The sequence below is a fragment of the Paroedura picta genome, chromosome 11 (assembly GCF_049243985.1).
Source record: "Paroedura picta isolate Pp20150507F chromosome 11, Ppicta_v3.0, whole genome shotgun sequence".
Lineage (NCBI taxonomy): Eukaryota > Metazoa > Chordata > Lepidosauria > Squamata > Gekkonidae > Paroedura > Paroedura picta.
This window is the reverse complement of record NC_135379.1, coordinates 33059453-33076125: the sequence shown is the minus strand read 5'-3', so window position 1 is coordinate 33076125 and position 16673 is coordinate 33059453. Positions and strand designations below refer to the sequence as shown.

Below are 16673 nucleotides of genomic sequence, written 5' to 3'. Positions count from 1 at the left end.
TTTTATAGCCCAACATGCCAGTTGTGGTTACTTAGAGACAAGCGTCATGAAAATCTTTGTTGAGAATGGGACTGTGATTAAAGTACAAGAAGATCAATTTGTGTAGCTGACCAAGCTGCATGCATCCATTTAAAATCCAGAGAGAAAACTCCTGCTGAGTTTTTAGGTTTTATTTACAACATGAGTGAGTTGAGTCTGTTCAGAATCTCACAAGCAATTAAAAGGAGATTGAAATATAAATATCTTTTACATTAAATCTGTAAAGGCAATACAAGGAACTGGGCAGTTTTGGGCTTTTTTTTAAACGTATTTTGCACCATTCAAATAATTAATCTCTAGTGGAAGAAATTTGCACAGGGAAAACAATTTGTCCATGTGAATTCGTCTTAACAGGTACACATATCGAAACGAAAGGGTGAAGCAGAAGGTGGCAACTTCAATAAGCATCATGACGTATTCCAATTGTAGGGTGCACATCCCTAATTTCATGCTTCTTGGGATTGGGTCAAGCTGTTCTTTAAATCAGGGGCTTTGACTTGTTTGTAGTTCAAAGAAATTCAGAGGAGGTATCCAGCACAGAATCCGAATCATTCACAATCTGTGTTGAGAATTTTGCTTAAGAAGAGCAATGAAGAAAATTGCAAGCATAACATGAAACTAAACTGTACAGTAGAACTTACTGGCTGCCTATGTGAAATGTAGGATTGCCAACTTCCAGGTGCTGGCTAGAAATCTCCTGACATTACAACTAATGTCCAGATAGAGATAACTCCAGCTGGAAAAATGGCTGCTTTGGGGAGTGGTCTCTATGGAATTATACACTTTGAAGTTCCTCCCCTCCTTCCTCCCCAACTTCAGGCTCCAACCCCAAAATCTCCAGTTATTTCCCAGCCCAGAGCTGGCAGCCCAAGTCAGCCTGTCTCTATTTTGTTCTTTCCTTGATTTATTTCAACAAAGATGCAAACATTTTTTTTTAGGATGGTTGTGGGTTTGTTCTGGATGTTGACCACCCCTGTTGTATTACTGAAAAGAAACTTTAGTCCAATATCTGACAAATGACATGATTAGTAGCATCAACTAGATTAACACTACAAACGTCACTGCACAAAATAACCTTCGAGCGCTACACCTACATTATTAATTTTTAATTTGTTCTTTTCTCTTCTTTGTAGGTGTCCGGAGATGTGATAAAGGACAGCTCTACTCCGCCTGCGTGCTGAATCAAAATGTGATTTTCCTCTTCCTTTGAATTTTTCTGAAGAACAAACATGAGAAGACATTATTAAACCATGGGAATAGTACTTCAACTTCTGGAAAGTGAACTATCGACATTTCAGGTTTCACAAGTTTGGCATTTGAAACCAGTTTAGTCTTTTGGCTTTGGTTTTAATATTATCTCAGAGGGAAAGGGAAAAGCTATACATATGAAACCCTCTTCAAAATGCAATAAGTGGGCTGATTTATTAAGTACTGCTATATCCACTCTGGGTGAATGCTACTTTTTGGAAAGGGCTCCACTTATGCAGTTCTGGATCACAAGGAACATCCGCATGTGCAGCAGCCATTTGCCCAATGCATACCAACATTTGTTTATGCATTCATAATCCCTAACTACATCAGGAAGAGTCCAGTAGCACCTTTAAGATCAACCAAGATTTATTCAAGGCGTGAGCTTTCGCGTGCAAGCACTCTTCCTCAGACCATGAACTGACCATCAGGACAGTGGGAATATATATATTATTATTCCTTGAATAAATTTTTGTTGATCTTAAGGTGCCACTGGACTCTGATTTTATCATGCTACTTCAGACCAACACGGCCACCCATTTGAATACATCAGTATTCACAAGTACTTTCAAATGCTGTTGTTATTTAGTTAGAGAGAGAGAGAGAGAGAGAGAGAATGTTAAACATAAACTTAACTTTCCTCTCCAGAACCAGATGAGCAATTTGACAAACACAAATACAATGATGCAAAGAGATTTTTTTGCAATCAATAAATCTAGGTACTTGCAGGAGCTGCAGAACACAACTTCTTTATTTGCAACCTAGTTCCAACTAACATAGGAAAATGAAAGCAAGGAAAAAGAATAAATTGAGGAGTGGAGTTTCCTTCCACTCCTTATCAGGCTTCAGTTAACTCTTTAATATCTAGTTTACTACAAGATTTAAAACCATTCCTGCACAGCCTGAATTTGAACTAAGGTCATGTGTGCTGCATTTGGCATTTTTCAAAGCTTAATGAGGATCATGAATCATTCAAAGTAAGACAGTGTGGTATAGTGTTTTAAGAGTTTCATACTTATCTATCAGACCGCTTACCTTCTTATGTCCCCCACATGGTGTTTCATTCTGCGGGTATGAATCTGCTGATGGTCCCGGGGCCCCAGGAAGTGTGCTTGGCCTCAACCAGGGCCAGGGCCTTTTCAGTCCTGTCCCCTGCCTTGTGGAATGAATTCCCGGAACAGCTGCTGGTCCTGTTGGGAACTCTATCAATTGTGCAGGGCCTATAAGATGGAGCTCTTCCACCAGGAGTTTGGTTGAGGCTGAGTATGACAAGGACCGGGGAAATTAGATACCCCCCCCCCCAGATACCCCCCCTAACATACCTCACAGCCTTGGCTCCCTCACACAGTTTGTGTAATCATTATAGAATGGAGAACAGAATGATGGTGTAAGACATTCTGGAACCCCATTCAAGGTTGAAAGTGGGTATATAACTCTCTGGGGCTTTACGCACCGGGATCTTTGTAGCAAATTGGTCACTGAATGAAAAATCGCCATTTAAAATAGTGGAATTCGTCGTTATGCATACCTGCCTTTGTAGTGGAATCCAGTTGCGTTTTGTAGCGTTTCCCACAGGCTTCCGGTCTCGGCAGAAATCGCTAGAAAGGAAGCGCTATTGCCGAGCTCGTCCCGCCCCTGGCCGTCAAGCAGCCAATGGGCAGCCGTTAGCATGCTCCCAAACAGCCCCTTTCCCTTTAAGAAAGGTTTTTTTTAAAAAAAAAACAGACCCATTGCAACGAATCTGTGTTAATTCGTTGCAATGGAGAGACCCATCCAGCTGCCTGGTGTGTTTGAGCTGTCGTTTGATCGTTGCCACGCTCCCTCCGAGTGAAAAAAAAAAATCCCCCTCCCCCCCCTCTCACGGGCCCGATTTTCGGCTGAATGAATGTGTAAAATGTGTGTGCTTAGTGACTGAAGGGGAGGGACTGAAGCCAGGGAAGCCTCTAAACTGAAAGAGGCTCGCTGGTGCGTTATCCCCGCTCGCTTGGAGAAAAAAAAATGGCGATCGCTTTGCCGGAAGATCAGAGAAGAGAGCCAGGGGGAGGGACTTTGTAGAAACTGCAACAATGTTAACGCACAGGTCTTTTTCGCTAGTGTTGCAGATTGGTTGCAGGAGTGTATCGCTTTCCGGAGGGTGAATCCACTTTTGGGGATTTCCCTGAAAGCGCTACAAGGAAGCGCTTTTTGCAGATTGGTTTCAGGTGTGTGGCAGATTGTCAACGACGTTGTGCAAAACAGCAAATCAGTAGCGTTTTCAATTGGCAACCATTGTGCTATTTTGAAGGCGTGCAAAAAGCCCCTCTCAATTGGTCAATACAAATAAAAGGGTTCTCCAGTAACAGAAGCTCTCGAATTATTTGATGATGATCCTTTCTCTTTTCACTGAGGATACAATTTATGGCAACTCTCCACTTATCCCTTGTCTTGTGTGGACAGTCCCTGTCCATACCTCAGCATCATTAAGGTACTATAATGGGCCATGTTTATGTATTTATTATCTAGTTACTTCGCTTGCAGCAATTACTTAAAAATCCTTTAATTTCTGTACATTTTAGAAATGTAATGTACTTCCCTTGTAACCATAACCTTTTATTTGTTGAAAAGCAATCTAATAGGACCAAAACATAGCAGCATTTTGGGATTTTCATTATTAGATTCCTGGTTGTGGTAATTATCTTTACAACATCAAACAGAAATTCCAATTCAGATACCATTTGTGTTGCATTTCATTCAATGCAGTTGCCATAGCGTCATGATATCTATACAGACTGGAGTCCTTCTAGGTAGATGTAAAAATAAACTGTAGCAGAATTCAATAGAATGTTCAGGTCAACATAAAGTATTGCAAAACATAGAAAAGATATATAATCTATGGGAAGTAGATGGAGATAGAGCAAGAATGGTACAAGGACAGCTCTCTAACTTAAAGCAAGTGCCTGCGCTAAAAACTCCATAACAGACTCACATCAAGGTCATAAACCTGTACAAACTACAGCAGTGCCCATAAAACTACAGCAGTGGTGTAGTTAAGGCATCATCAATAGTATACCTAGCCCATTTGGTGCCTGGAACAGAATATAAGAAGAGCCCTGCTGTATCAGACCAGTGGTCCATCGAGTCCAGCATCCTGTCCCACACATTGTCCAGCCAGTTCCACTGGACAGCCAACTATTTATTTATTTATTTATTTATTTATTTATTTATTTATTTATTTAAACAAACAAACAAACAAACAAACAAATAAATAAATTTTATTTATCCCTGGCCCCGGGATTCAGGGAGTGCCTTTGAATGTGGACTTCCCCTCAGTTACCATAGATTCATCCTCCATGAATCTATTTATCCCTACATCTTCTACTAGCAAATTCCATATTTTAATCACTCTGTGTGTAAAGTAGTATTTCTTTTTGTTTGTCTTGAACCAATTGGCTATCAGTTTCTCTGGATGCCATTGAGTGTTAGCATTTTGGGAGAGGGAGAAAAGGTTCTCTTTGTTAACTGTCTCCATCCCAGGCATAATTTTATAAACCTCTATAATTTCCACCCTTAGTTGTCTCTTTTCTGAACGGAAAAGTCTCAGACTCTTCAGCCTTTCCTCAGAGGGAAAGTACGCCAAAGCCCTAAATCATCTTGGTTGTCCTCCTTTGTACTTTTTCCAGTTCTGCAGTATCTTTTTTGAGATACAGTGATGAGAACTGTACATAGTATTCCAAATTAAGTTTCACCAAAGATCTGTACATGGACATTACAATACTGTCTGTTTTATTTATAAACCCTAACGCAGAGATTGCCTTTTTCACTGCTGCAGCACACTGGGTTGGTATTTTCACTGAGTTATCCACAATAGTCTCAAGATCTTTTTCCTTTTAATTAAAAAAACCCCTTTCCCTCTCTGCAGGAGAAACCAAAAGTTGAGGCATTTTGCAAGCTCAGTAGAATCAGAGCAATGTACAGAGTAGAAGAATAAGAAGAGTTGGTTCATATATGCTGCTTTTCTCTACTCATAGGAGTCTCAGAGTGGCTGTCACCTTCCCTTTCCTCTCCCCACAACACACACCCTGTGAGGTAGGTGAGGCTGAGAGAGCCCTGATATCACTTCTCAGTCTGAACAGCTTTACCAGCGCTGTGGCTAGCCCAAGGTCACCCAGCTGGCTGCATGTGAGGGAGTGCAGAATTGAACCCGGCTCGCCAGAATAGAAGTCTGCTCTCCTAACCACTACACCAAACTGGCTCTCAAACTAGTACCCAGCAATACCAGTGCAATCACAGGATATCTAGCAGAATGCAGTGCCATTATGGCAATCCCAGCTCAACAGGAGTAATACCAACCACAGTTCAAGCAAGAGAGTAAGGTTGGAAGCCCAACAGAATCAATGCAATACATAGGGCCCAGCAAACCCAGTGTCTTCTGTCCATAATATTCACAAATGTTTACTACTGCACTAGAGAGCCAGCTTGGTGTAGTGATTAGGAGTGCGGACTTCTAATCTGGCGAACCGGGTTTGATTCCTTGCTCCTCCCCCCACATGCAGCCAGCTGGGTGACCTTCAGCTCACCACACCACTGATAAAGCTGTTCTGATTGATCAGTAATATCAGGGCTCTCTCAGCCTCACCTACCTTACGGGGTGTCTGTTGTAGGGAGAGAAAAAAGGTGGTAATAAGCAACTTTGAGACTCCTTCAGGTAGAGGAAGGCGGCATATAAGAACTAACTCTTCTTCTACTACTACTCTTATATATACTCAGTCACCAAGCAGGGTAGGAATGAGACCAAGAAGTGAAAATAAAGGAGACATGGGGGGGGGGGAGGTGAAAGGAGGCAGAAACGAATGAGAAACGTGTGGAAAAAAGGGAGAGAAATCAAGAGAAGGAAAGGTTGTTTTGTTTTGCTGCAGCACCCTAACTGCTACTTTGCTGAGCTGGGAACAAGGAAAGAAGAGAGAAAGGCACTAGAGATCTTGCATATTCCAACAGTTTTAATCCTGTGCATGACACACCCTCAGCAAGAGACATTTTGTTGTCTAACAGAGGAAAAGGAAGTAGTGGCAGCTCCAAAACTAATAATCAAACAGGCCAGTAAGGATGGGGTCTAGGATTGCCACTCTAGGTCAGAAGATCTATGGATATTTGTGGGTAGAGCCTAGGGAGGGAGAAGTTTGAGGATGGAAATCTACAGCTGCTGGGTTTTTTTCCCCCAGGTGAATGATCTCCGCAGTCTAGAGACATAATTCCATGAAAACTCCAGGCCTCACCATGGAGTCCCGTAGCAGTGGACTAGGGGCCAAGCCCGTTTAGTAGACTAGGGGCCAAGCCCTTTGCACTCAGGAATACAATAGGTGCTAGATTATGGGGTGGGGGTGGGAAGGAAGAACTCTGTGGATGGTCTCTCCCTCCCACCATGACTTGGAAAGGCTGCTGTCTGGAGGCCTCCAGGAAGGGAACGTACTAGCAGGGGCAGCTATCACGCAGCAAGGATCTGCAGCCTCTGAGCCTTGGAGGGAAGTGGAAGGAGGAGGGGTGGTCAGGGGTGGGGGACAGAAGGTGATTGGCTGGCTGCTGTACAGACAGGCAAGCCAGTTGGAGGAGGAGGCACTTAGGGCTGGGACAACCGCTTCGAGTGGGTGTTAAGGGCTGAGTGGCACTTAATCCATTAGACACGCTCCTCCCCCAAGGACTTACCAGAAATATATTACGTGGAAGTCAATTAATATAAAGCAGAATTCACAAACTTCTCAAAAGACAGAGATTGCTTTTTAAAGATAGCATGTGTCTTTAGCATGGGGGTGGTAGAATTGGCTTCATCACAGATGCTCTGCACAGAAAATAATTACCCAAGAAATATATACTGGGTTCTGAGCCCCTTGCAGCACCCTAGAATGTGTGTCTGTTTTCTTCTGAGGACTGTCTATAAACATTCCATGAGCTGATTTTTTTTTTGACTCACAGTTCCCCTTGAGCATCTTGTCAAGAAAGGAATTGATTATAAAACCTCATATTCTTTCAATAAAACCATTTCACTTTGCTTTAAAAGGTGCTGCAAGAGCCTTTTAAGCAGTTTTTTTCGGGAAATGCTTCTGCATTCAGCAAGAAAGGAGAAAAGGAATTTGGGGAGTCTCAAACGAAGCTGTCCATCAGTCGAGTCTAATTAAAATCAATGCCAAATATACAGATAAGGGGAAGAGAAACCCAATTAGCAGAGCCGGAAATTAACACTAGATAACAAGTATATCTCGACATTGGCACAAAAAGGAAAATTGAAAGACTTGATGCCTACATGATTGATACGAAAGCTTAAATGCCAAAGAAACCCATTAATGAAGCAACACAGAAGGCCTGCCTCTCCCTCTCCCTCTCAATTATTTCGGTGACATCCCATGCACATGTATGGAGGGCTAAAGTCACACCCCCTCCAAACAATGTATATACAGGAGTGCACAGTGAGAAATGAAATAATCCAGCGTTAGTTACCATCAGATATAAGAAAATTGCATATTCTTTTAAAGCAACGCTACAGTTTTTTTTAAATGTCTGTTTTCGAACTAATACATCTAATCACTACATGAGACTTTGAGGCAGGGATGAGCACTTAAAACATAATTGTGGTAGTTATCTAAGGTTTCAAGTATCAGTACAAGGACTGCATTTACATTATTAAATGCAGTTAACCCAATTTACTTAGAAGCAAGCCCTATTCATTTCATACTACTTGCTTCACAATCTGTTTCTGCATTAGAAGACATACCTCATTTTAGCCTCGCTTTGGACTTAGATTGGATTATGCGAGTTGGCACTCTGCTTTCTGCATTTGGGTTTTCCTCCCTTTTTCCCAGGCTGTAATTCACCATATGTTTTCCACATTAGGGTTGGAAAGAGGTAGCCTCCCCATTGCAAAAGGTTTTTTTTTTTTTTTTTTTACAAAATGATGCCTACTTGCACCTTTTAAAAAATGGTGCCCCTTCATTTCATGTTCTTTCACTTCCCCCCAAAGCCTCTCTCCTCCTTCACCTTTCCTTTTTCAAAGACAGTGGGAGTGACACCGCTTTCCACTCTGGGGGACCTTCCACCCCAGTCTGGCTGCTCTTGCTGCAATTGTACTCTGCTAGGGACCCACAGATCCTTAAATTAACTTTAGTGCTATGGGCTCCACAAATCCTTAAACTACTCAAGGTTATCACATTACAACACAGTAGTGTTGTAACAAGCAATACTCCTTTTTATGTCCCTGGAGGATTAGAGAAGATAGCAGCCTTCTGAAAGACCGTAGCAGGAAGGGGTGTGTGAGAAATCCATGTACCTCCTAGGGGGCAGCTATTAGATCATATTGGGGAGGACAGGTACAGAGGCCTCCTTGCTTCCCCTTCCCAATCTGAGCCTGCACTGCACGAGGTGGCTGTGGCTTGGATTGGGGAGGGGAAGCAAGGGGACCTCGGCACCTTTCCTTCCCATGCGATCTGACAGCTGCCCCATGCAGTGTCGGGCCTGATGCAGCTGTCGGATCACATCAGGGATGAAAGGAGACAGCAATAAGGAAAGGGGCATGCCCAAATACTAAAAATGGCAAGCACCATGAAAAAACAAATGCATGCATTTCTGCACTGAACAACCCTAAAATAGACCACCCCAGGGGACCCTGCTTCAAAAAGGGAAAATTAGATTTCTGGGGATTCCTTTGCTGTGGGACAAGTGAGGGGCAATTTGGGTCTGTGCCTGAAAAGGCAAATTTCAGTGTGGAAACAGATTAAAAACCTTGCCCCTTTAAAATGCAAATCTGAACAATATTCCTAGTATGGAAATGGTCACAGTGAGCTTAATTTTGCAGCCATAAATGCCTAGAATCCAGCTATTGAATGTTGTGACTGAAAGGTTCTCTCTCACCAGAGTAACTAAATGTAAGGTGGATGGAATTAGATCTCCAATATTGTTGTTTTTCGCTCCCAAGTCACAGATAGATTATGGCAACCCCATAGGGTTTTCATGGCAAAAGAAGTTCAGAGGTGATTGGCTATTGTCTGCCTCCTTGTCATGACCCTGGTATTCTATCTAAATACTATCCACAGTCAATCCTGCTTAGCTTCTGAGATCTGAGGATATCAAGCTAGCCTGGGCTATCCCTCTTTCATCTGCTTTACAGTACAGGCATGAAGACGTAAAAGGCCACACAAGCTTTTAAGCAATTTAGCCAATTAAAGCCTGTTCTCACTTCACATCACATGAATAATGCAAGTAATCATTAATGAATTAGGACCTAAGAGTATGGAAAACCCATTCACCGCTCAACACTTTATGAATTTGTTCTTTCACTATTCTCTCAGGGCACTAAGGAAGGCAAGCGCATGCAGCTTAACTAAAAAATTGCTTTAAAATCCTTCCCTGTCTCAACAGAAAGTTCTCTATGCTCCCATGATTGTGGAAAGGAACTTGAAAACACCTCTATAGTGTCTCAAAAGAATCAGGCTGGAATTCCACCAGTGATACATGGGACTTTATTGCCCTCAGCAACTTATAGTTCTCTATTAGCTACTGTTTCTTGACTTTCCTGGGTTTGAATGCTGCCTAAAATGTCTGCCGAAGAAAACATTTCCTTTTGTGGAAACATGCCTTCCCTGACTCTGCAAAAATGCTGCTCCTGTGCAGTTGGAAGCCTGTCATGGGAGGTGGCAATTATTGTCTCCATTGCACATGTGGAAATTTTAGCCAGTATCTAACCCTTGGTCCTATTTGTTACTTAATAACTCCAAATAAGGTGCATGTTAAGTGCTGTCAAGTAGCTTCTGTCCTCCAACCCGTTCTGTTGTTAACAACCTTGCTCAACTCCTGCAAATGGAGGGCCCTGGCTTCCTTGATCCATCTTCTTTAGGGTCTTTCACTTTTCCTGCTGCCTTCAACTTTTCCTAGCATGATCGCCTTTTCTTGCTTCTAGATGCTTTCTGCTAAAATTAACATTAAAATGTATTCCAAGGAGTTCCATATTCTGAAAGGTTACTTATTCTGTTTTGTCTAGTTACAGAAATAGGTAAACAGCCATGAAAACCACTGAAGTCCCAAAGACTGGAAATCCCAACTGTCTTGCCTGCAGGCTTCTAATGTTTCAGTATTACCCATTCAATTAAAGTCTATTGTCACTGCCTTCAAAGGAGAAGCTTTCGAATGAACGATTGAATTAATGAATGAATGAACGCTATTATCAAGTGACTGAATTTTGTGCCTGAGTCCAATTTCTGTAGTCGTGAAATCATAGCACTTATCCCAAGTAAATTCCCTTTCTCTCTTTCCTCCATCCTTCCTTCCCATCGAACATTCCAAACTCTCAGACAATTGACACTCAATAAACCCCAATGTCAAATAAATAAAGGGCAGTATGTTACTGAATTACTGATGTGGAAACATTTACTGAAATGGATGTGACTATGGACAGGACAGGACAGAGCATGGGTGGCCTCAAAGAACAAGTTGGTGAGGCAACAGCTGGCAAGGCCCAAAGTAGAGCCCTATTTGCCGTGCTGTCGCTGCCTGTCCTCCAAGGCTGCTCATGACCTCAGGAGAGCAGGGGCGGCCTACAAGGAGAAGCAGCAGCAGTGAACAGAGCTCAGCTCTGGGCCTTGCCAGCCACTGCCTCCACTTATCCTCCAAGGCCGCCTCCACCCTCAGGAGAGCATGGGCAACCTCAAAGAACAAAAGGCAGCAGGAAACAGGGCTCAGCTCTGGGGCTCACCAGCCACTGCCGCTGTTCATCCTCTGAGGCCACCCCTGCCCTCAGGAGAGCATGGGCAACCTCGATGAACAAGTGGCAGCAGCTGTGGTGGCTAGCAAGCTTCAGAATTGAGCCCGGTTTGCCACACTGTCACTGCCTGTCTTCCAAGGTTGTTTTCAGGGGAGCACGGACAGCCTCAAAAAAGAAGTGGCAGTGGCAGTGGCAGCTGGCAAGCCCTAGATCTGAGACTGTTTCCTGTGCCGCTGCCTGTCCCCACCCTTAGGAGAGCGGAGACAGCGGAGACAGGTGGTGGAGGCAGCAATGGAGACAGTGCAGTGGGCAGGCCCTGGTGTCCAGACTCACCAGCCATGTGGGATGTTTCCACATAATGGTCTAAAATCCTGTTGCTGGCCCTTTTTATTCTAAGAATGGGGAACAAAATTGGGATTGAGGGTTGCAGAGCACTATAGATACAACTTTGACGACAGCCCTGTAATTAGCAAAGATATCTCATCAATTAACAAGAGAAAGACTGTAGAAGAGAAAGCTTTTCATCCACACTGCAGCATTTTGTCACATAAATCTTTGTATAGTATGGTAAAATTCTGTCCTCTGTTTTTGCATTATGAATATGAAGTATTCCTTGTGAATTTTCTCTGCATCCGTACTGCTGAAACAGAACAGAATTTGTCTCTTGACACACAGCACCTGTGTATGTTTCCCTGTTTACGAAGTGACCTTTCTTATCTGAGAAAATGTTTCTACCCTGCAGTGAAACCCTGTTCCCTGGGAAATGATAAAGACTTTATTTGGATGTATGCTTATCCATAATTCAAGAGCAAAAGCTATCTGTGTAATAAAAAAGTTATTTGTTCACAGCTTTTCAAAGAAATCTCACATCTTAAAAGCATGAATCACTACTTTGCAGAAGGGCCAAAGTGAGGCAGCTGAGTCTGTGGGCGTGACGTGATTGCTGATAGGATCTCCCCTAATACCACATGCAGTAGAAGTTCTACTTCTCCTTACCAGACCTGCCCTGTAAAGTCGCTGGTGCTAGAGAAGACCTGTCAGATCCCACAGGTTGGAACACCAAAAGAAGGGCAGATGACAAGACTGATACATAAGCAACTTTTAATGTCTAGCTGTCTCAGTGTCATTTTCTGGAGCCCAGCCAAAACAGGGTCCAGATTTCCACCTCTTTCCAACAAAACTGGTAGCTTGCTCTTTCTGTACAGTAGCTTGCTCACTGTACACCCAAATGTTAAATTCCTTTCATTCACTTACATCTTTTCTAACTATTTTCATTATTGAAAGTGCATTTTGATAAAGGACTACAAAAAAGCAAGATGTTTGTATGTATGATTGCATCGAGATTCTTGCATCAAGATTGTTCTCTACTTTAATGATGCACACATACATCTCTGTGCTTTGGTAAAAGAAATGTGGACATAATTGTAGGTTGATCATGGGACTTTCATACAGTATGTTATAAATGCATACATGCACATTATTAATACAGACAGGGGGAAAAGATACAAAGGTGAAAGTTTCAGATCCTCCAAAATCCAGCATGGACAGTTAAGGCCTGAATGAGCCAACTTCTGTTCAATTTCAGAGGCAATTTTATATTTGGACCTGGACAAACCCCTAAATTCCTTAGCAAGCCCATCTTTGACCAATCCTACCTTCTAAAACAGGGAAGTCTAATGAAACAGGTACTGACACTATATCTGTGTTGTAACTGTCTCACAAATATATCCCAGTCCTGTGTTGAAGATCTTCTGTTTGGATTTATCAGAAGCTTTGCTTCTTAGTTTCCCTACTGTGCTTTCCGCCAAGAGAGCAGACAATGGATCTGATTTCAAGTGAGCTATTTTTGCCTTGTGAAATGGATCAATAACTTGAACTTGTTTGGAGGTTCCAGCAGGGGAGCACAGCTATCATATACCCTTGACTACAGAATGGTACACTCCTTCTATCTGAGATGGTTATCCTCTTCCATCGAGCGCACAGCTTCGGGAAGGACGCACATGGAGTGGTGAGGGAGGTAGTGGATATTCGCCTAGCCAGCCAGATCTCTAACAGCAGCACACAATGGAATACCTCCCTATATATGGTCATTATTTTTCATTGACTTCAGCTCTGAGTTTTTTGTGTTTTATGAATAAGCCAGTTGTCAAAGAAAATTTTGTGTTCTTACCTGGGACATTTTACTTCATAGAATCTCACTGCATACTTCCTATTAGCCAAGTCACTAAGAAACACCATGGAATAGGCCCTCCCCTGGAAATTCACCCCCTGAAGGGATTGGAAGAGGCAAGTTTTAATGCTGGCTGACCTCAGCAGCAGCTTATGATTGATGACTGATCTTTTTACTGTTTTTAACTGTGATTTTTATTGTTTTTAAAGGTTATTTATGAAATTATGAAATTTTTAATAATATGCTGTGAACCGCCTTGAGCCGGCAACCCCGGGAGTGTTGGTTATAGAAATCTAATCATAGATATAATTATAAATAAAGGCTTTGTAATGGATAATTGAATCTGGAAGGATGCTGAGTTCCCTGCTTAAATTTTTCACATTTATCTAGTTCTGGCAACTAATTGGGGGAACAATGTAGGTAATATAGAAATGTATGGGTAGCCAATTTGTAGAAATTTTTATAGAATTTATAGAGTTGTTTTAGATATGTTGATTTGATCTGATGTATATCGCCCTGAAACAGCAGGGCTGAGAGGGGCAGTTCTATATATCTAATTTCAAATTACCCTATTCAGTAACCTGTTCAATTTTGGGGTACCACTCTAAACAATATTGTTCCAGTATGAAAATGAGTGCCCAACAACAACAACAAATTAAAAACAGCATTCAAAGATTCCTCTCAGTTTACACAATGAACTAAGACTCTAATAGTCCATGACATGTATCTAGGGCGGATTCTGCACAGGCAGAAAAGGACAGGGCAGTGTCAGTATGGACTAATTCCCATGTCCATGACATCACTGCCATTCTGGTCACCTCCAGGGCCTGCTGTGGATCAGGCCCCATTTCGCCCAGGCTAAGAGAACATGGTAGAATCCACTTTCACTTTGCCTGCTGCAGGGGCCAATGGGGCCTGTCCAACGGGAGATCTGTCTAGACAAAAAGGAGGTGGGCCTTACAAACCTATTCTCCTCCCCACCCTACAGAGGCCAATAGGGTGCAAAAATGTTCCAGGCCACTTTGCAGTGCGTCCCAGCACCATGGGGCGGACCAGGCTTAAAAAATTATTTTTGCCGGAAGGTGGGATCGAGTTCCCATGCAATCCCACTTCCCTGCAAAATAAAAAACCCTGCCACCCCCCACATGGCGGAACCTCTCTACTGTGGCTGCATCCCCCAGGGGAACACATTTCAGTGGGGGACCTTGTGCTGGAGTAGATCCAGCACTGAGATGTGGGCAGACACAGACAGCTGTGGAGCATGCAGCTATGCACCGTCAGCAGCCCAGCCCAGCCACCACTGTGTGGAATCGGCCCACGTCATTGCAGATTGCAACTGTTTAACTTTTATCAGCAAAGGGTTGTCATTTCAAGATAACTGACAGTATAAGGAAACTCAGAGACTGAATGTCATTCAGGTAAAGGTAAAGGTAAAGGTATCCCCTGTGCAAGCACCGAGTCATGTCTGACCCTTGGGGTGACGCCCTCCAGCGTTTTCTTGGCAGACTCAATATGGGGTGGTTTGCCAGTGCCTTCCCCAGTCATGACCGTTTACCCCCCAGCAAGCTGGGTACTCATTTTACCGACCTCGGAAGGATGGAAGGCTGAGTCAACCTTGAGCCGGCTGCTGGGATTGAACTCCCAGCCTCATGAGCAAAGCTTTCAGACGGCTGCCTTACCACTCTGCGCCACAAGAGGCTCTTCATCATTCAGGTACAGAGAATCAAAAACTATTTCTTATTTCACAGACAGTTCCCAAACTGACATATTCTTGAGAATACCACCTCATAAATGGATGTTCACTGTAAATATTACAAATTACAGGCAGAGAAAGTTCTTTCATTTTCAAATAGTATTAGAACTGCATGCAACTAGCCATTGATGATGGATGTACATATCAGGAATATACACTATACTATACATCCCCCCCCCAAAAAAAAAATCAGTATCTTTTTGGATTCTTATATCAGGGATCAGTATTTCCAGTAATTCTGGTCTTAAAATCCAAAGACAATTTTGAGAGTTTTCTTTAGGGTGAGTGACATAAGATAGGAAATTTAAATTTTAAATTTGGTGAAAGGACATGGCTTCGCAGGAAGGGGAAGAGTCAAAGAAACAGAATGTCGACCTGCATCACACAGGATGCGATGCCACAGGACATGACATGACATCCTCATGGATATAGCTCTCTTTTCACAAGAGAAACTAGTGTTAACATAAAAGTTGACTGGTTTGTTTCTCATGGGAAAAAATGAAATTGAAATGCATATGATAAGTTTTGAAATCTGGTCTTATTTTCATTGATTTAAAAATGTAGTGGAAAAGGACACTCTCTGAGAGCATTTGTTACTAGGAGACAGAAGTAAACCCCATTTCCCCCCAAATATCCCACATTCCTCCAGCAAAAATTACTGCTTGATCTTTGACATCAATTTAATGAACAATTACTGCTGGTCAAATGTTAACCATACAGGTGGGGCATATCACCCTGCTTCGATAGCAGTGAATTTAATATTCCAGCTCCAGCTAAATAATCTACAAATGTGACTTACCTTTGTTTCATTTGTAGGTTGTGAAAGTTTTTGTTTTACTGGCAGTGAAAATAAAAAAGTTTTTTATTTTCACTGCCAGTATTTCCAGCAGTAATCATAAGTTATACACTGTTTTTATATCATCTATATGCAATTGTCAAAACAAGTAAAACATTGTCTAAGTTAACCAGATCAATGGGGTGTGAAGAAAGAGAAAATGGTGTGAAGCAACATTGTTAACAACATGTCTTGTGTTGAGACAGTTCAGTCGTGAAATTCAGTCACATCCAGAACCCAACATATTTATAACAACAGTACCCATATTATGCATACATGGCATAGTGTAAGTGCAGACACAACTCAGTTGTTTCTATAATAATATATCTTCTGAACCCTGAGTTGAGGTTACATCCCTTTTTATATGTACCTTCTTTTTTATCCTCCTGTGCAATCTTCACCTTTGTATCTGTGATATTCTTGAAAGAGGCCAGAAACAGAACTACATCCCCCTTCTCATTCTTAATAGGGACAATGTCCAATAGGCACCAAAATGAAGACCCTGTATGGAAGAGAACATGTTTCATTGAGATAACGGTTTTTTAGAAGAGAAAAAAATAATCCAAAAGATTGAAGTCACAACTAGCATCATTCCAAGCCCCCCCCCCCCAATCTTATTTAAAGAGTCCGTAGTTAGAAAATCACAGATGTTCAACTCTCAGTAAATCTCTTTGCATCATCGGCCAAAGCCTGGTCATGCTTATTTCTCTGAAAGCAAAGCACTAATTTAAATGCAATATGCATCTCTGGGGATCATTAATAGAGTGTAATGAACCTTCTCTCTTTTCTTGCATCCCATTTTCCTTTGAACTTTTAATGGAGGTCTGTGTTTCCATTTTAGCGGAATGTTCCCCACTATGTTAACTCTGACATCTGAAGCTTCCGTTTATTCTGAAATGCTATTAGT

The 16673-nt window shown here is 42.2% G+C and overlaps 1 protein-coding gene across 2 annotated transcripts in view; it reads right to left on the bottom strand.

The window, feature by feature from the left end:
* Positions 1–16673, bottom strand: part of KCNH8 (potassium voltage-gated channel subfamily H member 8) — a 204710-nt gene that overhangs the window by 94793 nt on the left and 93244 nt on the right. For both annotated transcript variants that reach the window (XM_077303611.1, XM_077303612.1), the window contains exons 3-4: positions 16137–16268; positions 1134–1255 (exon numbers count right to left, since the gene is read on the bottom strand). In XM_077303611.1, coding sequence (XP_077159726.1) covers positions 1134–1255; positions 16137–16268 — 254 coding nt within the window. The remainder of the gene's footprint in view (positions 1–1133; positions 1256–16136; positions 16269–16673) is intronic.